This window comes from Agrilus planipennis, unplaced genomic scaffold (assembly GCF_000699045.2).
Source record: "Agrilus planipennis isolate EAB-ADULT unplaced genomic scaffold, Apla_2.0 scaffold46, whole genome shotgun sequence".
Lineage (NCBI taxonomy): Eukaryota > Metazoa > Arthropoda > Insecta > Coleoptera > Buprestidae > Agrilus > Agrilus planipennis.
The window spans coordinates 1,280,015-1,302,966 of NW_020438933.1; the positions used below are offsets into that span (position 1 = coordinate 1,280,015).

A 22,952-nucleotide genomic window follows, 5' to 3' on the forward strand; every position below is an offset into this window, starting at 1 on the left:
CTACCATTGTCATCTTCGAACTGTCCTTTAAACAAAAGGCAAAAATGGTTGCGGCCGCAGAAGGAGCAGATACAGGCATGGCAGTAATTGGCCGTATGAAAGAATTTCATACAACGGCGACTTTGATGTTAAAATCGCAGAGCTTGCCAAGTTCGAAGATTGACTTGGACTTAGGGGAATACTTGTCGAGACGGACGGATTATTGATATTCGATGAAGAGACTGTATATCGTCTGTGAAAATAGCTTCGCAGACTCCACGTAGGACGACTTAAAGGTCTCTGTCTTGTTGAAGTTGATTGGTTGAGAACTCAACCTTGAATTCGTCGAGGTATGACGATAGACGACGAAAATCGTCTACGGAGTTGGGGTAGACTCTGATCGAGTCTTGGGTGTTAATGGCCCTACGAGTGGTAATACCATGGCTGTCTATGAGTCTACGGATTTTTGACCAAAGGGACTTTTGTTAGATAACAATGAGTGAAGGAGCTTCAGAGCCCTGACACGGTTGCTTCGTTTCCTACTCAGTCTCAGTGGACGTTGACGAAGATAATGATAGGAAGGGTGTTCGTCTCCGGTATTTGTTGCGACGCTTCCCGGCTTCAGTGAAACCGTCAGCAGTAACAGACGGTGGCCCCGGTTTGGAGTGAACCTGGGAAAGAGTGGAGGAAGTGACGAGTGACGACTCCATTCGATCTCGCGACAACTATTTATAGAGATCAGTCGTTCCAGTATGTCCATATATGCCTTATAGAAACCAGACCTTTAGCAATATGTATGTTGGGTTGCCTAAGTACATACATGTGACACTGCCCCCATCCTAAAACTGATCGTCCCGATCAGTGACATCGCTTCTGTAGGGAGCAAGCCGGTCAAGATGGATGATCTTCGCTTTTGCACGCGTTGATGGATTATATAGCCATACTTCAGGGCTTCTGAAAATGCTTCACTTGGAGTCTTATGGAGGTCTAATCTTAGGACTTGCTGTAGTTTGGCGTCACTGACTGGTACTGATAAATGGTTGCTGCTCAGAGGGGTAGGCTAATCTTACGAGGCGCTCCACATCGGACTTGTTATGGAGTTTCATTACTTCTTTGGTTACGGCATTTCAGTTGCGTCTGATGTCCCTGCTGTAGTTGTTTAGCACCGTTCCTCATTTCTAGGCGGTTGACAAGATGGTGGAAGTCATATTGTTGGGACTCGGGCATTCCTTGGAGTATATCTAGCGCCTCCCCTTGTAAAGAAATTATTAGTGCTGTTGCTTTCTCTGAATCACTCCAGGAATTTGCCTCTGCTGCTGCCCCAAACTGCTTCAAGTAAACAGACCACCACGAGGTCTTCCCATCAAAAGTTGGAGGTGTAATTTTTGATAGTCCTTCAAAGGTTCAATGAAATTCTTTAATGACTGACTCTTTCTTTTCTCTTCGGGAGCTTCCAACGATGCATTACTTGTTAGGATTTCTCGTAGCTACTGAAAACTTCTAGAAAGTTCGATGAATTTGTTTAATGACGTCAAGTTCTTTCTTCTCTTTTCGAGAACATTCCAACGATATATCACTTGCTAGGGTATCTCGTAGCCGATGGAAACTTGCAGAAAATTGGAATATTCGATGGAATTTTTTAAAATTCTCCTCCTCTTCCTATTACTTTTATGTAACAATTTACTGTCTAAATAACACTTCTATTATTAATTAGTTAACACTTTACCACTATATAAACACTTCCTCGCTCGTTTTCACTTTCTATCGCCTCAAACTCTCTAACTCGCACTAACACCACTCGATTCCGCGATAACTATCTACAGAGATTAGCCGTTCTAGAATATTCCAGCATATGCCTCCTAGAAACTTGGTCTACTTTGGCAATATGGATGTTGGGTTGCCTACATATATAGATGTGACAATATTAATTTCAGGAGTATCTACTTTTGAACTCAACAAAATCTCTACATAATAGAGTTGAGTAGTTCATAGTATTGTCAGAATAACAAATGAAGCAACACCAGCTGCTTTCCTTAAAATTTTTGTAGTATAATTTAAAATACCCAAAATTTCTAATTTTGCGCCATTTTTAAAACTTTTGGTTTTCCTTTTGAATCGTAACAAATCCTAAATGCAGTACAGATTCTTTTATCATACTAATATGATAGGACTACCAGTATCAGCATCAATAGAACTTACTTTTCTACTACCTATTGTGTTGTAAGTGGTGTTACAGTTAACGGTACTGGTATAACTTGAATGTTGAGTGTGATCATTAAACGATGAAAACAGTGAAATTGAAAGTCTTTTCGATGCTTCTGTGTTTTTATTTATTGTCTAAATTATACATAGTAACATAATAATAACGTCAGCAACCTCTATGTAATATCGAAATATTAATTGATATTATGCGAAATAATTCTCAATGAATATTTACCCTTTTTTTTATAAAACGTAATAATGTCGAAATCGTACTGGAATTTGAAGTTTTCTGGTTGCTGTGAGCTTGCCATGTGAGTGTCTACAAGTTCATCGAATTTGATTCGTGATTCATCAAATGTTGGAATTTCTACCAAGTCTTCGATATTAAACTTTGGGACAGTATCGTCGACATCATCTACTGCTAAATTCTCCGGCGTTCTCGTTTCCGCTATCTGTCTCACATCCGAATTTCGTAATTGGACGATGTGATGTTTCAGTTCATATCCGTCATCGAATCTAATTAAATAATGAAGAAGTTCGAACTTTTTCGTAACGGTGCCCATTTTCTTATTATTATTGGCGTAGTATCCTGCTTGTACGCGTTCCCCCATACTTAATTATGGAGCCATTTTAATGGGTACGACTGATTTCTGCAATTTCGTGGGTTTAAGCGCGTCGAGCTGGATTCGAATGCGTCTTTGTAGGTTCAATTCAGCTAGAGATTTCCTGCATACTAACAGTGTTGCTCTATAATTGAAAAGAATTTCATGAACCTTTTCCCGTATCCTCAAGGGCTCATCCCTTATTGCTGAAAGTCGGTTTTTCAGAGTTTCGATATTTCGCTCGGCCAACTTGTTGGTTGCTGGATGGCGTGGAGCAATGAATTTGTGAAAAATTCGTACTGTTATGTAAAGCTTTTGAAATTCTTGGCTGCTGAATTTGTGGGGTTGTCAGAGACCAGAACATTTAGAAATTCATGACGAGAAATAATTTCTTGAAGCAGTTCAATGCTGGATGTAGGCGTTGGTACTTGGTTGCACGTTTCTGTCTATATCCACTTAGATTTGGTATTCATCACAATAAGGAAATAATGCTCTTGAAATTTTGCGGCGTAATATATGTGAATCCTTTGCCACGCTGACGCAATTGGGACAAGATCGTACAAGTCTCTCAGTATCTTTGTCCAATACACGTAACGTAAGGCGAGTAGTTTTATCTTGATGGTTCCAATGTGCGTTCGATGCAGCTCAGTTACTATAGCGGCTGGAGAGATGACACATAGACCCCTGGAAACGATGTCCCCGTGTATAGAAAATGTCGATTTTTGATCGTTTTCTTCTCTAATTTTTGTGAAAGTCCGGGATTGAAATTGCATTTATTGTGTATTTTATACCTTATAAGTATAGGTTTCGATAGGAGCTCTAGAAAGACAGTCTGCATTTGCGATGTCGGTTCCCTTTTTGTATTCGATTTTGTAATTAAACCCCTATAGGAACGAGGCGTACCGCTGAAGTCGAGTCACTGTCATTGACGGTAGCTTCGCGTTCTGGTAAAAATTTCTTTATAAAAGCCGATTCCATTAATGGTCAAATTTATAACTTTTGGTTTATTGAAGAGATTTCAACAAAAAAGAAAATTTTATCAGACGCTGAAAAATTTTGGGAGATGCATTTTAATAATATGACAAGTGAAAAATATAAGTAAATCGCCAAAAATAGCTCTTAAATTGTTTCATTAAGGTAATTAGGAGTTAATTGTTGTTACTTACCGTAATCCAGATTTCATAAATATTCCAACTTCCAGCTTTATAAAAAGAATACGACAAAGTACAGTTAAATATAAAATGTAAATTAAGAATTAAAACAAAATACAACAATTAACAAATATAAATGATTAACTTAAATGTACGAATTATTAAACAAGAAAATAGAATGTCAATTTAAACATACAAATGCATTTAATGGCCGCTTGGTGTCGACATTGAACAAAGTATATAAAGTATAAACTGTCCACCCGGAAAGAAAAGCCTTTAAAAGGTATTTAATTGGTTATATCGAAACGTTAATAGTGCATAAAGGCACAATAGTTCGAACTCCCCTAGAAAGATAGGTCGTACACCGAACATTAAAGTTTGCTGGGTACGTTATGGTAGTATTTAAGTTCGTCCACTATAACTATACAATAACTTTAACTTTGTGTTCCAAAAAGTTAAGTTTACCCGGGATAACGATACAGTAGGAGTAATTCTTCATCCAACAGAATTCGTATTAAATAATCTGGTTTACCACCAGTAGTAAAAAAAAGCAGTGATAAAATGGACGACGAACCGTCTCGATCCCGGGTTACCACGACTTAAATACTATCCCAGTCGACTAGATTCCCACTCGTTCAAATTCAAATCTAGAACCAATCATAGCGAATAGATCGGTCACGTCATTCAAAACAAAGCGACGGTATGGACGGTTACTTCAAGACATGAAAGAGTGGAGGTGCGTGTCCAATCAGTATTAGAATTGACGACCTTATGATGATAATGATGTGCTTTTATTGCTCCTATCATAGTGAGTTTCACTTTATCGTGAACCATCCGGCTGTGGTAATATTTCTGTTGGTATATTTGACTGTTAAAACTATTACTACATCTGAAGGTGAGTTTGAAACCTGATAAGGACCATCAGGTTGCTTTCCACAGTGCATTTTAAGATTAACGTGCTCATTGATTTAGGATCCACTAAAAGAAATATTTTAATTCCATATTAGAGTGTTTCCAGTTTTGATGGTAAGTGTTGTCAAAATGAACAGTTACACCTAAATACCACCAACAGTTCGTTAATTGCTAGATAGGCGGTCGGAACAAACGACTCTTGATAGTTATGTACAAAATTTTAAAGATATACTCTTATTGCAGCCTATTTGTCTATTTTTTACCTTTCACGTAGAACACGAAGGAATCTAAATCTATTATAACTGATTGTCAAGCGTACAAGTGCTCTTCCTGTGCCATCTGAACTTCATAGATTTGAAAAGTTAAGCCGCCAGTGTTTCATGACGCCTGCTAGATAGAGTATTCCAAAAAATACGTTAATTTTGCAAGTGTCTGTAAGCTTTGCGTTTCTTTCTTTTAGATAATACAAACAAAAAAGCAGCATCAGTTACATTTACTTATACAATTCTAACTTCAGAAAATTCAAAAGGTTGTAAAACGAGTAGTCACATGGGGTACTGCAGTACTCCAAAGAGTGCAGTTACAACTGTCGTTACTTGGAATACGCAAATTCTTGTCTGCTCTGACGCCGTAACAGTGGCAATGTGACAAGAAAACTATAGAAGAGGTATACAAGCTGTGCCAGCTCAAAGAATAGTTCGACTAAAAACATACGATACAATTACACTATATTGGGATACCTATTCAAATACCCCGCGCGAGTAGCGAAGTTTAAAATTTGGCTAAATCACCATTACTAGCTTTAGATTGTTAAAGCCTTGACTTGTGAAATATTATTCTAATTAAATAAAGTAAAACCCAATCCTATTACAAGAAATATATAAGGAGAATGTTTCTTTCACTTTTCTCAAAAAAATAAATCAAATCAATTAATTCCTCTTGATTAAGCACAATGGCAGCAATTCACCACTTTTACCTATTGAAGTATAAAAAAAAATTAAAAATTGTCACAAATGTAGTAATTGTTGACCATTTCACGACAGTCTCCTAATATTTTTAACAAATACCTTGTCGATTTTAAAAAAATGATGTATAACTCGGAACCTCCAAAGTTTTGATATAAAGAAGTGCTATATAAGATTGACGCAGAATTTAACGTTGAATTTAATGATATAAAAAAATACAAGGTGTTTTATCTTAAATAAGTCCTTTATTGAGGATGAAAGTTTTTAAGAATGGAACAGATTTATAAAAGACAGAATAGTACTTGAAAGTAATATAAATGTTAAAAATTTCCTTTGCAGATAAATGGCGAAAGGCAACCAGATGAAGTATATGAAGAGTTTAAAACTGTCATCTTAAAAATGTTCCATAAAGAAGAATGCCAGCCGGTTCGCTCTTCTTATACATCAACTGAAATGCCTACGGTAAGATTATTAAACTGTACACCAAAACAGGCTTCTAAAGTATACCTTTTATTAATCAGGCTGTAGTCACAGACAGCGCTAACCTTCAACGACCTAAGACACACGTAGTTCGAGTTGCTTCTCCTAGTCACAATTCGCTAACTTCTCCATTACAAAATTGGCCTAAAATTATTTGGATAATTGGTGGACCTGGAAGTAATAAAGCAATTCTTTGTGACCAAGCTGCATCAGTCACCGGGTGGGTGCATATAAGGTAAAATGATTAAATGTTTCCTTTTAAATCATATTTTATAAGTAGTTTAAACTTCTAGCCTTGGCAGATTATTAAGATCCACAGCGGATGTCCCCAGCACTAAACATTCGCAAGATGTTAAGAAAATTAAAGAGTGCATCGTTGCAGGCGAACTAGTTCCACTAGAAATTATTCTTAAAATTGTAGAGTCTTACATTGCTGCAAACGCAAATGCACTTGGAATATTGTTGGATGGCTATCCAAGAAACATGCAACAAGCAATTGAATTTGAAGAAAAGGTATGTTTATTATCAGTGAGTGACTATTATTAAAGAGGTTTATTAATATTTATTCTTAACCTAGTTCGGGCAAAAACCTACTCTCATACTCTTGGACTGTTCGAAGCTTCAATTAGGAAGAGGACGACTTGATGATAGTGTAACCGCTTTTCGAAGAAGGCTAGAAATCTTTCGGCAGTTTTCCTTACCCATGCTGAGGTCTTTAGATAGCGTTGGAAGATTAACTATTGTAAGTAATAAGCAGTCCTGTTGTTCTGTATTTTTTTTACTAGGAGCAGTAAAACAAATAGCTCGTTAAAAAAGATAACTTACATACTTACTTTTCAAATTTTTGATCCCTCACTTTCAAAGAATTGGTGAAAACACAATTATTGGTACGCCGAAACTAAAAATCTGTGTAACATCCGGATTTTATAGGAGGCTTCAAATGTGTCACTTAATATTTAACTTACACAAAAAAAACTTCCCTGCTCGCTGAAAACTTTAGATTTTATCTCAATTGTCTTTTTTCATTTATAGGTAGAGGGTTAATTTTCTAATTTGATACCTCCATTTATTTCCATGTGTGAATATTTTAAAAATTTAAAATAATGGTTTGTGTAACTTCCTTAGAAGTGATTTGAAATTTGCTACTAAAATTTAACTAAACTTGCTAATATATCTTTTAAATGGGACACACTATATTTTCAGATATTTATAGTTCTCTCTTTTTTTTGAGTTGGAAAATCTACAATTGTATGTTCAGATAAATGATAATGAAGAAAATTATAAAAAATGAAATACTAGTTAAAGTATAACATGACTATTTTGTGGCATTGCAATTGGATGGATATTTGAACGAATTTGTTTGACAGCTAAAATAATTTTTATTAGATATTCTTTGGAAGAAAAAAAAGATTAATGTATTACAGTAGAAAATTGATATTTAATAAAAAAAGATTGTTGCACAAAAGAATTTTTAAAAGCGTTTCCAGAAGAAATTTCTATTGTTTTACAAATGTGTATTACACAGGGTGTAACAGAAAAGTGCAAAATATTGCAAATCCCCGTCAATCACAATCAAAGTCATAAAATACTCAAGCTTGAATAATTTTAGCTGGAATTTCGTTTAAATGTTTTTTCAATTGCAATGCCTTCTACTTCCATATCATGAAAAAGTCATGTTTTAATTCAACATCTACTTTATTTTTTATGGTTTCCTCCATTATTACCTTATCTTTATACATTTTTTAAATCAGAGAAAAGAGGGAATTCCAAATAGCTGAAAATATACAGGCTGTTCCTTAAAAAAAGGATATTTTTTGTATTTATTTATTGTTTTTTTTTTTCTAAAATTCAAACCTAATGTGCCACCTTAATATACTGACTTAAATAGAAAAAAATTTGCATGAACACTTCTAATAATAAATATCATCGATTGATAATACAGGAATCCTAAAATTTCCAACACAAAATTTTCACTCCAACCTATTGTATATCTATCCCTACAGTTGTACTGTCTTTAATGGTGTTGGTCGCCTCTTCGATGTACGCATAAATTAAACAGTAGCAGTGACAATGTGTGGCCTTGACTGACTACCTCCCTTCCTAATGTTTATTCGTTCTCTACCTTACTGCTCAAGTTCTGTAGCTTCTCGTTTCCCTTTATAGAAACTGTATATCATTCTTCTAATTTTGTATCTCATTCATACATTTTTAAGTAATTTTAACATCGTGTCCCATCTAACATTAATAAAGCTTTTTCTAAATGTAAGAGTCCTATATGCGCCATCTTTTGTTTTACTATGGTTTTTTTTATTGACCGTAAACCCTCGCCGTTCCTCTATTTCTTCTTAACTCAAATTGGTCTTCTCCTAAAAGTTTTTCCGCCCTTTTTCTTTCCTTCTCTGTACAATTCTAGTTAAGATTTTTGGCGCATGGGAAGTTAAATTAATTGTTCTGAATGTCTCGCACCTATCCGCGCCTCTTTTTCGGTATGATTACTACCACGTTCCGTGTATAATACTCCGGGACTTTTCGTCCCGTAAATGTGACTAACTTGCTTAAACATACGATCTCTAAGAAAAATGTTTAAGATATTAACGAAAAATAAATTTCACCCGTAGCACGTTTAGGAGCCAGACCACCACTTTAACAATCGTTTGGAGTTTTTTGAATGGGCGTTGCATAAACCTCAACAATGAAATTACATTTTGGCAATATACTATTTACGGACGAATGCTCTTTTCACAAGAACGGTCTATTTCAAGACACAATTGCTATTATTATAGCACCGAGAATCCCCATTGGTTAAGACCCGTGGATAATCATCTTTGAACGTATGGGATGACATCATTGGACGACATATAATTGTACTATATTTTTTAACAAGTCTTTGGACAGAACTACATAAATGCATTTTCTTCAAAATGATCCGGAAATCCTCCACTAACTCTAAGACAACAGATGTGGTACAACTATGATGAAGCACCCTCGCATTATGAGAGGAATGTAAGGGAATATTTCGATACACAATTTTCAGACAAACAGTGGTGGTTATGTCGAACATTTAATCTAATTTTATTATTACTACTTTCACAGTTAATTTGGCAAATTGGCATTAAATCTTTTGCATCTACTCGTATACCCTTACTCAACAATTAGCAATTAAACTGAAAATCAAAAACAAAACAAACTCGCCAAACTTTTTAAAACGTCTAACGTGATATCGCGATATTATCGAAAATTTCAAAAAAAGTATAGATTTCGCAAAAATTACTTATCACAGACACTAACACCCTATATTTCAAAAACTGGAACCTTTTGTTTATGAGATATTTAAAATGATGCCAAACACTGCAAACGTCAAATTTTCCAATAAACGTGAGATAACTCCAGAACGGTGCTACCCAGGACCAATAAATGTTAAAAAAAATAATTTTTTATCAAACAAAGTTTCCGATAAGAGTAGCACCAAATCTCCATATTCTAAATCTATTTTCGGTTTTATATCCCCAGCAACCTAACTTTTTTTTCAAACGGAATGCCCGATTCATTATTGTATTTTCGGATTCCTCGTTAAATTTAAATATCATTTTGTTAACCATATGTTATGTCTAAAATTTCCATAAAATCCGCACTAAATCAATAAATAAGATGTTGTAGTATTCTGGGCCATCCGAAACGAAATAATATAGAGATGTGCTATCTTCACAGATAGCTTGTGGAAGAAATAGCCTATTGTTTCCCCTATTAACGCAAGCATATTGTTTTTAAATTCACTGAAATTTACCACTTTCACTGTAAATAGCTTCGAACTGGAATAACTATTTATTTTAGAAGGAATATCATATTTTTATCAGTTCATCAAATGCAAAATTTTATTTCCCTTCGTGCAATATAGAGTTGTTACTATCAGAATATCAAGATGCTTTGGTCATCGATTTGCTTTTTCCTTTTTCCTTTAAACGACTGAGAGTGGAAAATGCTTTATGCTGCATTGAGATGACCGATAGTGTGGGACTCCCGTAATCGGTATACCCACTAAAAAACCCCCTGCCTTGGCTCGGCTGACGCTTCCACTGCAGCATCGCCCTTTCGGGACATTCTGTAATTTTGACTAAGAAACAAAACTTTATTAACTTCCAAAAAAGTAACCCCTCAGAACAGGGGGCAGGGACAAAACAAGACAGCAACTTTGTAAAAAGGAATTTGATCCCAGATAGACAACAAATTTTGAAATTTCGAGCCCAGGCGAGGGCTATCTTCCTTTCGGAGGGTAATACACTATCGAAGGAAAACCTTGAAATAAATACATTAACATGGTGGTACCTACAAGGGATACAAAATGGAGTAAAAATCAATAATGATTGGAACCGAAGCTAGCAGCAAACTTAAACTATGTAAACGTAACAAAATATCACCACTCAAGTAATCTATATATATATAAATGAATTGCTGTTCGTTAGTCTCGCTAAAACTCGAGAACGGATGGACCAATTTGGCTAATTTTGGTTTTGACTTATTTGTGGAAGTCCAGAGAAAGTTTAAAATGTCAATAAATATGAAAGTTGTTAACTATCTTTCAGATTATTTTCTTTTATTTATCGATTGAGGCAGTACGAAGTCTGCCGGGACAGCTAGTATATAATAAAAACAATAACAGATATAAACAATTTAAAACTTAACGGCCTAATATACTCTATAAAACTTTTAACATTACTAGCAATTTAAAGATTTAACTAAAATAGTTAGATAAAACACTTTGTACACTACAAACTATAAACTATTAAAACGTAACAACTGTAAAACATTTCCAACTTGTCAGAACGCACTAACATCAAACACAATGTAAGTAAACAACCTTCACACACTGCAGTACCAATTTGTAAACTAAAAAAAATATAACAAGAGGGTCACGAGTCACAGTACTCGCACCTAAGAGGTCACTAATAGTAATCTAAACACAACATCTTAGATCACTAAGTTGTCAGCACTAAAAACTAAGATCTAACATTTGTATACCACGTTAATCACAAAAACATAAACTCACTAACACAACGAGAATAAATAAATAAGATAAATAAATTTGTAGGCAGATGTTGACTCTTCGTTTGCCACCGACTGGATCGCCCTGTCCTCAATAATTTTGATCTTCATAATTTCCATTAAAATGTCCTGCCATCCTATCTCACAGCCCTTTTTTAACGAGTACACAAAAGTGTTAATTCTTCTCCCACTTTCCTTTCTAGGGACCGAATCTGCTCTCTGTATCTAGGCCAGGTTAGAAAATGCTCCGACGTGTCCGAGGCACCGAAACAGTATACGCAAATCTTTGCAAATATTCTGCAAAGCAGTCATGGTCCGTCAGAAACCTAACCAACTTATTCGACTTGCGTAGAGATTTTATTAATCTCTTAATTTACGCGCCCTTTGCCAATCTATGCCACCACTTACGCCACTTTCTCCACATCCTCTTCATGGCATGTGTATTTCCATCGTTGTAGTTTTCGGTTCTGACCGCCTCTGTTGAGACCGTTCTATATGCTCCACACATATGTAGTGCCATCTTACGTTGACACCTAAACAGCATGTAGATATGCTTCTTATTAGTAAGAAGCGGCTGCAACATTGAGGCACCGTATAACATGGTCGAGAGAATCACTTCAGGCAAAATCCGCCTTTTTTGACGCTCGCTCCCCTTTCCTTGGGAATTAATCTTCGAAACGCCTGCACTTATCCACTGCCAGCTGTAGGTAGTGGTCTTCCATCTATTCCTCGGCATTCTATATGGTGTGCTTTTTGTTTTTTCTTAGCCCTATTGGGTTTTTCCTGGTCACGACTGCCACAACATCGTCTGCGTACACCATGAGACTACAATCCGGGATCTTCACACGCAGTATGTCGTCGTACATGACGATCCACGGGGAAGGGCCGAGTATGCGATGTTCGTGGACACCTCGTCCGGAGCACAAACACTGTCTACGGCAGCAGCATTAGTGCAAGGCTAGTTTAAAGGTCTCTATTCTTCCAGGTGTAATCGTGTATCTCGATCCGACCTCCGGTGTTGGACGCCTCGTCTCCAACCGCCCGTGAGCACGCTACGGTATAGGAGTGCTTTGACCGAACGAACGTATGACTATTCTGACTATTCGGTGATCACTAAGTAATTCAGTGTCTAATACCTTCCACTTTGTTACCCACCTCGTGGTAGGGTATCCAACTGTCCACTTCACATCCACGATAGAGGATCGTCTTCCAGCAATGAAGGTAGGGGTACTTGCCTGGTTTAGCATATTGTCCCCTAACGCTTCGATGAGTTCCTCCAGGCTGCCTCGTGCATCGGTAACAGGGAACCCCAAAGAGTGGAGTGCCGGTTTCTCACCCTTACTACCTCTGGCAGGTTCGTGGATCTAATCACCTGCTCCAAGCTACTCAGGAACGTCTCGAACCAGATATGGTTTCTATTCAGCGAGAAGTAAACTAATACTAACCTGATGCCCCATCCTATCATATCGCACCAGGTTACACCATCGTGTGCGCCGTAGCAGTCGTGAACTGACGATTCTGTGAGTAGTAAGATGGCTATATTCTTAGAGGAATCAGACACCCATTTGCTCTTGGGCAGGTATCGTAGGTTAGGCTCAGATACGAGCAGAACGTTGCACCCCACTTTTTGGTCGCAAGCTGTTGCAATAGCTCCATTGCTTCCCAGCTACGATTATTGTTAAGTTGCAAGAGTTTTATGGGCATTTCCGTTGGTGGATAATCCCTTCGCTATCTTTTTCCTCGTATCTTTAAGCCTGTTTATCATCTCACGGTACTAAGCACACCGCATGCACGGTGGTCTTGCGAGCCATAGGTGTAACATTTCATGTCTGACGTGCAGCTGTTCATCTCGTGATCCCAGCCCCAACCTTGGAAGAGGTCCTTTCCCTCCGTTTCCGATGTAATGCTGTACTCAAACGGGGAGACTCCTCCCTTTCGACCAAAAAGTGGGGTGCAACATTCTGCTCGTATTTGAGCCTAATCTACGATACCTGCCCAGGAGCAAATGGGTGTGTGATTCCTCTAAGAACATAGCCATCTTACTACTCACAGAATCGTCAGTTCACGACTGCTACGGCGCGCATGATGGTGTAACCTGGTGCGATATGATAGGATGGGGCATCAGGTTAATATTGGTTTACTTCTCGCCGTGAGAAACCAGCACTCCAGTGTTTTGGCCTTCTTTGTAGTGATGGCGTCAGCACTCACCGGGTAATCACAATCTTCCTCGTGATATCCCAGACATGCCCCAACTTTGGAAGAGGTCCTTTCCCTCCGTTTCCGATGTAATGCTGTACTCAAGCGGGGTGACCCCTCCCTTTCCTCTTCCTCACCCGACTCGCGCAGGGTGTACGATCTGCCGGATCCGACAGCGTATACAATAATTCCTGGCTATGGGGAAACCTAGCGAGACAATTTTCCAGGTCTATGCCGGTGGTGTTTATTACCACCAAGCAGTTGGCGCCGCCTTTACGTTCACGCCTGGATTCGTCGATCTTGCAGATTTGGAAGCACTTCTCAGGCCTCACCTCTTTTCCGGATTTTTGAGGACTGCCTCAACTTTTTTGCACATATCTCGATCACGATCCTATCCTCGCCGCTTGTACCCCAAGGGACCGTACCTTTGGTGCCTCCTTTGAGTACGTTTGGGTGCCAATCTTCCAAGAATATTTATTGCTGCTTGTGATGATACCCGTTCTCCACCAACTCTTCTCTAAAATTTTCTTGATCTCTTCGTCTTTGAAGCTTTTTGCAAAGGTGTTCTAAGTCGAGGCAGACATCTTTAATATCCCGCTTAACATCAGTTAAGCTTTCTAGAATTCTCGCAAGCTTGCCTACCTTCTTTACCTTCGCGTTGATGTTGTTTACTAATTCCCCGGCTGCTGGATTTTCGCTTTCTGTTGTTATAGTCTGTGATCTCGGTTACATCCGGCTCATCCAAGATAATCACCTTGTCCTTTTCCGTAGTACTTGTGATATACGCGAATATATCTCTTCGTCTTATCTCACGAAGGGCTGCTTCTCCCTCTGATAAGGATCTGCATGGGGGCAATATTTTCGGTAGGGTGCTTCGTTTGAAGAAGAATTTTAGTTCTTCTGACATCTTCGGATGCCACAGATGCCACAATGCGATATTCATTTTTTCTGTACTGACAGTCTTAGGGTAGCTAGGAGATGCAGATTTCACTATTCCGTTTGTAACAATACCGCTTTCTCCTCTTATTTTCCTCACACCTCTTTGTCCTTTGTTTACATACCCGTAGGAAAAATTTCCATTCAATTTCCATTAAAAAAATGCCATTTAATTACTACTGAGAATAATTAATGGTAATAAATGGAGAATTGCCAATGGGATTCCCATTCCCGAACTCAATGGGATTTCCATTGCTGAACGGATTGGCATTTCCATTGCTGAACGCAATGGAAATTCCATTAATGAACTCAATGGAAATTCCATTGCGTTGAGCAAAGGAAATCCTATTGCGTTCCATTGGAACTCCATCAGCATGCTTTTTTTCATAATCCATATTATTTTGTGGAGAATTTGGTTCTTCAGGTACCTGAACCAAGGCACATGCCTGGATGTCTGGCTTTTCATCATCGTGTTTAGATTTTTTTTTTCACTTGCTTCTGATAAAACTACATCACTCTCACAGGTGACTTCGACCTCCTCTATATTCTGGTATGGTTCAAAATCATCAAACAATACTTCTAATGTAGGCTTTTTTACTTGTCTAGGGGTTGTTTAATAAAAGGCTCCGGGTAGTTGAATACATATATAATAAACATAATAATGAATATAAACAGCAAACAGCAAAACGAGTAACAAACAGGAACTAAATATATACAACTTATATACAATATTCAATGTATCGCGTCTTCCAAAATACATACGTCTTCGTGTAATCACCATAAATACGTCTTCCGTCTTTTTTGAGCAAAAATGCTCAACGTCTAAATGAAATATACCGTTTTAATCAAACGTCTTACTACCTTGCTTGTCTCTCACTCTACTGCCGTGGTGGTCCCTCACGTACCCCCAACATGCACGCATAGGTAAAACTAGATTATTGATTTTCCACCACCTAATTGGCAATATCACTACTCTTGCACCTGGGCAAGCAAAAACTGTATCGAAAAAGGCTAATAGTATGTGGCCACTAATGGTTATAATAAACGAATTACCCTATACTATTCGTAAGAATAATATAATATCAGCGGGTTTATGGCTTGGAAATAGTGGATGGATATATTTTTGAGACCATTTAATAATATTCAATTTAAATGTGTACGCATGCAAATATCTCATTCAGAATTAAATAACATACAAACATTAATCACACCTATTGTTAATCGTTTCGAACGAGACTGATGAAACTAAAATCCATGTAACGAAACAGATTTTATAAATAAATAATTCAAAAACCAAAAAATATTTCATTTCTTAATTAATTATTTCATTGGAATTCTTTGGGAAATAAAACTTTTCCATTCATATCTAACGATAAGAATATTAATGGAATTATTCAAAATGGAAACAATTGATTTTCTATTTATCTATCTATTTATTCATGAATGGTTTTATATAGAATTTATAAATTTTGCATTGGTTCCCATTGAAAATCAATGGAAATTTTTCCTTTGTAAATATTAATGAAATTATATTGTAAATGGAAACAATTATTTTTTCATTTATGCCAAATGGTTTGGATTACAATTTACAAATTTTCCATTGATTCCCATTGAAGTTCAATGGAAATTTTTCCTACGGGTATACTTATACGTATCTATCTTTTATGCCCGTTTTCTGAGCGCTTTATTCATGTTTGTTTTAAGTACTTACTCTACATTAAACGTCGAACCATTTTCTCCTACCTGAATTGATCATTCTGATTTTTATTTGCTTTTTGTCTATCATACTACTACTCCAGTTTTTTATTCCTATATCTTGCCTTGCCTTTTAATCTTCCTCTGTTTTTCCGTATTATACTATTTTTTATATCTATTTCTAATGGTCAGTGAAATTTTATGATCTCGTTTTATGCGTTGCTAGAGATAAGGGATGACGTTGCTGACAATCATACACTGTCCTAGTGAAAATGACTACCAGCTGATTGACTTCGACGCAACGTTGACTTGCCGTAATTCTCTACGTGAAATACCAGAGATGGATTGGTCCTTGCCTGTATTTTCAAATTTCTTGAAAACGGTGAACCTCTAAACCTGCAAACATCTACTACATTTTCGTGTTTTATGGTGCTCCATCACTTCTTGTAAGATGGATATCTATTTCAGTCGCCCTGTACCTATGTACCTAAAAATCTAATAATTTGTGATGTCCACCTCTATGGTACACCGTTATTTTCCATATTTCCTTTTCTTATTTTACTGACTGTGCGAGAAGATACCAATGGTATTAGCACATTAATAATAATTCAATAAAACACATTAATGAATGCTTTTTTAATTGCTCTCCCATCCTATAAGACACTACAATATTTGGCGACGAGGAAAATCAGGGAAAATTTGTGAGAATTTGAGAAAATCGGTGAAAAATTATGTACTTTGTAAGAGCTAAAAGAGTGGCGTGGAATGATACTAGTATATCGAAATAAAAATAAATAATACAAAAGTTAAGAATAAAGTGTAATGTAATGTCGAACCAAAGCTTCAAGGAAGTGACACTGGAAATTACGTTAAAAATGTGCATGACTCGAGTAAACAACAATGAATTAAATATTTAATTGAGAATAATGTCTTGTATAACGAAAAAGCAAAGTTTGAAGAATTAAGACAGCAAGTAAAAGAAATTGTAAGGAATACCATCCAAGGTCAAATAGAAACTCAAGGAACAGACTCGTCAGAAGTAATCATAGATTCAAGAACAAAAGTACGCTGACTAAGTGACTACGAAGACGATGATATGGCAATAGATAAACATTGGGAGTTTTAATGCAAACCAAGAAGACTGGTGGTTGTATATGGTGCGTATATAAATTTCCTGGTTAATGTTATTAAGAAAGAATAGCAAACAGCTGTACTTTTGACGAAGATTGGTATGGAAAATTTACGTTACAGAAACGATAGAAGATTTAGTTGTGGTTAGGCTAAGGTTGCCGGCATTGTACTACAATTTAACTCATGAGAATGATTAATTATTAAGTAATTAATCTGCCGTCTTCGAGAGCATGATGTTAAAACTTTAATGTTTAAAAAGGATAAGCTGACTTTTAAAAATGCTTATAAAATAGCCAATACATATGAATCAGAAATAATGGAAATAAATGCGACAGCAGATAAATCTAATAATGCGGAAATAATAATAGCAAGTTGAATAATAAGAATCAAAAAGAAATTGTAATGATAATAATTAGAAAAAACAGAAAAATGGTTATAATCAGCAGAGAGGTAATACGAAGGAGCAATCGAAAGGTAAATGGTTTTGTTGCAGCAAGTTGAACCACTTTGCGAGGGAAGTTAACACTAATTTAAAACCTGTAATAATCGTCATTTGAAGGGCCATTTGAATGTAATGTGTAAAACCAAGAAAAATAATAAACAAAACGTGCACTAGCAAAAGCAATCAGATGAAAACGTACCATGGGTCATAGAAGATTTCAATTTAATTGAAGTAGATGGCAAGGAGAAGCAGATGACGGCAACGTATTACAAGTGAAGAGCGCCCGGCAAATGCAGAACCTACGTATTTAAATATCAATATAATCGAAAAAACTGTTAATTTTATTTCCTAAATAAACAACCGTTCGATTGTACAGAGTCAAGAACACGAGTAAAACCACCAACGTTTGACGGAAAGTTCTCATGGACCACATACCACAAGCAATTCGAGGCGGCTGCTAAGGCGAATAACTGGGCGCCTGAAGAAAAAGCCACTGCGTTGATAGTTGCGCTCCGTGGAGATGCATGTGACATTTTGAACACCCTTTCCCCGGAAGAATTGGCGGAGTATGAACAGTTGGTAAAACGGTCAGAGTTGCGCTACGGAGAGGCTCATTTCACAGCCGTGTATCACATCTAACTGAAAACCCGTCAGCAGAAACCAACGGAACCCTACAAGAATTCGAGGCCGATATTGCGAAACTGTCTCGATTAGCCTATCCTAATACCACTACTGGCAAATTGCTCTAGATGCTGCCGACAAGGAAAAGGCACGATCGGCACGGACCTATGACAGTTTACAGTTATGCCTTTCGGTTTATGCAAGTTTGATGGAGAAAATCTTGAGTGATCAAATTGGAAAGACCTGCTTGGTATATTTGGAACACATCATAGTGAATGGAAGCACCTTTAATGAACATCTGCAGAATTTGCAAGCGGTATTCCAGCGGTTACATGAGGTCAATTTGAAACTCACTCCGAAAAAGTGCCACCTTTTCCGCGAAGAAGTTTCTTACTTGGGACATGTTATATCAGCTAAGGGCGTGGCCGTGAAAGAATGGCCAGTGTCTGAAAATGTCCACGACATAAGAAGCTTCTTGGGATTGTGCATATTATCGTCGCTATGTTTATGGATTCGCCAATATCGCCAAACCTTTGACACGTTTAACCGAAAGTGACCGCAAATTTCATTGGGATTCGGATTGTCAAACGGTATTTGAGACTTTGAAGCAGGCTTTAATTACAACCCCCGTACTGGTATATCCTCGGCCAAACGGAATGTTCATTTTGGACACCGACGCAATGTGGGAATGGGAGCCGTTCTTTCGCAGTTACAAGATGGCCAAGAGAAGGTAATCGGCTATTTTAGCAAGATCTTATGAAAAGCCGAAAGAAACTACTGTATCACCAGGCGAGAGATGCTGGCTGTAGTCAAAGGTGTAGAACATTTTTATAAATACCTATATAGACGAAAATTCACCCTACGTACCGATCATGCAGCTTTAAAGTGACTTTTGAATTTTAAGAATCCGGAGGGCCAGGTAGCTCGATTTATTACGAAGCTACAGGAATATTATTTTGACGTAGAGCACCGGCCCGGAACTGGACACAAGAATGCCGATGCACCTTCCAGAAGATCTTGTCAAACAGACTGCAAGCAGTATGATAGAATGGAAAAGAATGAAGAGGCAATTCGATGCGTCATGGTAATCGATGACGAGTGATTACCTGAAAATATAAAAAAAGAGAAGGAAAACGACCAACGTGGCAGCAAATTTCTTCCTGTACCTAAGTACTAACATCGTTATGGGCTCAGTGGGATGTAGGGTGGCTTCCTGAAGCGTGTTGAAGTCCAGATGGAGAGGAAAATAGGAAGCAACTGGTTATTCCTCGAAACAATGTTGGATAGGTGTTGCAGTATCTTCATGATGGATCATCTGGTGGCCATTTTGGAGTGAATAAGACGCTTGGGAATGTTTGAGAGCGATTTTATTGGATGAACTGTAACGAAGATGTCAAGAATTGGTTTAAGAAGTGTGTGCCACGAGTAATGGACCACAGATAATGCTAAGAGCGCCAATACATCAATGCAATGTCGATGGCCCCTTTGAACGGATCGCAATCGATGTGGCGGGTCCATTCGCAGAGTCCGGGACTATTTTACCATGTGGGTTGAAGCCTATGCCCTTCCGCACCAGGAATCGGAAACCATAGTTGAGGAGCTGGTGAAAGAGTTGATCAGTCCTTTTGGGGTGACCTTGGAGTTGCACTCATACCAAGGGAGGAATTTCGAATTGACTATATTCCGTGGAATATGCGAGGTCCTAGGAATAAAGAAAACTCGACTGCTCCACTCCATCCACAATCGGACGGCATGGTTGAGCGAATGAACCGGACCATGATTAAATATCTCTACAAGGTAGTGTCGGATCGCCAAAGGGACTGGGACCGCTATTTGCCTTTACTTTTAATGGCATATCGTTCATTTGTCCACCAAACGACTGGCCAAACATCTGCCAGTGTTTTTTTGGAAGGGAGACTACCTTGTGACCTCAAATTCGGCTATAAACCAGGAGATGATTTGGCTGGAGAAGATTATGTTACCAACCTCCGAAGAAAGCTTAGTGATATCCATGAGTCGGTTCGTCTGCATACTCAGATTGCTAGTGACAGGATTAAAGAAAACTACGATATCAAGGCTACAGCAGGTGGTTACCAAACTGGAGATTTTGTTTGGTTGTATAATCCTCGTCGTCGCCGTGGACTATCACCTAAGTTCCAACAGAATTGGGAAGGACCTTATGAGAAATTGAAGAGGATTAACGACGTGATCTACCGAATTAAGAAAACTCCAAATGGGAAGCCGAAGGTAGTCCATTTTAATCCCTTGGCTCCATTCGCTGGTGCAAATGAAGAGGAAGCGTAGGTCAGATTATTAAGAACTATTCCTTCCGAGCTCACATTCGAAGAGTTCATGAAGGAAGGCCCCCATGTTAACAGGAGATTTGGAGTGATGCAAGAAATCCGACGAGACCTCTTTGCTATATCTAAGGAATATATTCTCTGGCCCATCGCGTTTCAAAGGATCTCAGAATTAGCCGTGGTATCGCGTCCGAGTTCAAACGCAGATTTGGCGGTTTGGAACATCTTGAAGACCAAGTATAGAAGGGAAAAAGACTGTTGTGCCTTCCTGACAGACAACGCAATATCTATTACCTTGTAACTAAAGGAAGATGCTCTGATAAACCAACTTTTGGGATGCAGTTATGGAACTCCGCGGACATCTTCTGGAGAATAACCTACAAAAGGTGGCGATTCCGAAGTTTGGTTGTGGACTGTACAACCTAGATTGGATCGTACGAAACATGATCGAAGTCCTGTTCCGCCGTACTGGAATGGACATTTTGGTTTGCAGTATAAATCCGAATCGGACCAATCATGTTTGGGAAGAAACATCCTTAAGGAGGGGGCAGTGTATCGAGCACGAGTGTGTTTGTGTGCGATCGAGCAGACGTGTGCGTGACCCGCTTATCGATTCGCCGACTAGCCGCGGGCGCCTTTCTTCATATGCGCCGCATTTGTAAATGTATGTGTCGTACCTGCGTTCTGGGAATGCAGTTAAACAGTTCAAAGAAAAAGAGAATAGATATGAAATTTTAGTAGAAGAGATTGAATAAATATTTACATAGTCATCATCATAAGGTAGTCAGTCCTAAGGCTTGTTGGACACCTACCGCCAGTCTTTCCTATCCTCAGCTAATCTTCGCATTTTCCTAAAACTAGAACAACCCACATCCTTAAATATTTGGGAACAGTAATCTAATCTAGGTCTATCTCTACCCCTCTAAACTCCCGTTTCTGCTTCTAATAGGTCTCTGACTAGACCTTCATGTCTGAGGTGTCCTACTAACCTATCTCGCCTATGTCTTATTGACTTCCATAGAGTTCTCTGTTCTATTCTTTCATAGTGGTACAGGTCAGGTTTCTAGACGGCATATACTATTTTACTTACATTAGATAAGTGATTATTTTAAATAATAATAAGTTAATTTATATGTTGTTGATTATAGAGTTCCAACAAGTAATGCTTATAATCACTATAACGCCAAATACTTATAGATATTTTAATCCCTTAACTGTACTTACTTGCTTGGGTGGTCCTATGGCATCAAAAGAATATTAACCCAAACAGTTATTATAATCTGTTTTTAATACAAAAGAAGAAGTATACAAATAAATCATGCCAAAAGTACAGGGTTCTTTTATTTGATGTAAAACCCAACCGACGTTTCCCTTCTGTTATGACGTTTTTTTTTCAAGGTAATTTTTTTGTTAGTTATTACCTATCTTATAACGATATAAAAAACGAAACATTGGTTAGGTTTTACATCAAATAAAAATAATTTAACCCCATATTTTTGGTTTAACTTATTTGGATATTGTTCGATCAAGTGATAAAATAGTACTTATACAAAAGAAGTTTATTTAGTAATTTTCTTTTTAGGTTGACGGTGATACAGATGCTTCGGCAGTCCGAGAAGACTTTCTCAGCGTAATACAACAACATGTTGAGTATCTCAGTGAAATGGAAACTAATCAAACCAATGCTAATGACACAGCGTTAAATTCAAAAACTGACCAAATGAATAACAATGGAAATATACCGAATATTCATCGTAACCATATAACACAACTAAATAGTTCTAAGAACAGAAATTTAATACATATTAACGAAGAAAGATTATTCAAATTGCCTAATGATGTCGATAATGCAAAGAAACTTATAAATGGCCTAATAAGTACAGCAAAAGTTAAAGCAGTAACTGACGAGAATGAATCTGTTAACAGGCAAACGCAAGAAAATCACAATTCTTACGGCGAAATAAACCATATGTAGTCATGTAACCCACTTTGTTGGCCTTATTTATGAACTGTGATAAATTAATAAGTTAATGTATTAAAATGAATAGGAATATAATATATATCGTGCCTTGATCATGTTTTTAGTCAGTTTCGACAAATAATGAATACCTTTATAGGGCGACATACACGCTACATATACCTTGCGGTAGGAAAAACTGTAACCCTAGCGATTCTATTTACAAAATATATTTTTTTCTTGTTCATTACATCTCAATATACATGGTAATAAATTTTATAAATGGGGCATGGATGTTTTTATATTAGGCTTGTCTACATCGCGAAATCGGTGTATAGCAACA

At 37.5% G+C, this 22,952-nt stretch overlaps 1 protein-coding gene across 4 annotated transcripts in view; it reads left to right on the plus strand.

Annotated features, from left to right (window-relative positions):
• Positions 1 to 22,719, plus strand: part of LOC108744752 (adenylate kinase isoenzyme 5) — a 63,343-nt gene extending 40,624 nt beyond the window's left edge. For 2 of the 4 annotated variants that reach the window (XM_018480659.1, XM_018480660.1), the window contains exons 6-10: positions 6,151 to 6,273; positions 6,333 to 6,526; positions 6,585 to 6,804; positions 6,869 to 7,033; positions 22,235 to 22,719. In XM_018480659.1, the coding sequence (XP_018336161.1) occupies positions 6,151 to 6,273; positions 6,333 to 6,526; positions 6,585 to 6,804; positions 6,869 to 7,033; positions 22,235 to 22,627 (1,095 nt within the window). In that variant the 3' untranslated portion in view covers positions 22,628 to 22,719. Of the gene's footprint in view, positions 1 to 6,150; positions 6,274 to 6,332; positions 6,527 to 6,584; positions 6,805 to 6,868; positions 7,034 to 8,909; positions 10,701 to 16,384; positions 16,916 to 22,234 lie in introns of those variants that run through there. The other 2 variants (XM_018480662.1, XM_018480661.1) reach the window with 2 other exon arrangements.
• Positions 22,720 to 22,952: the final 233 nt, after the last annotated feature.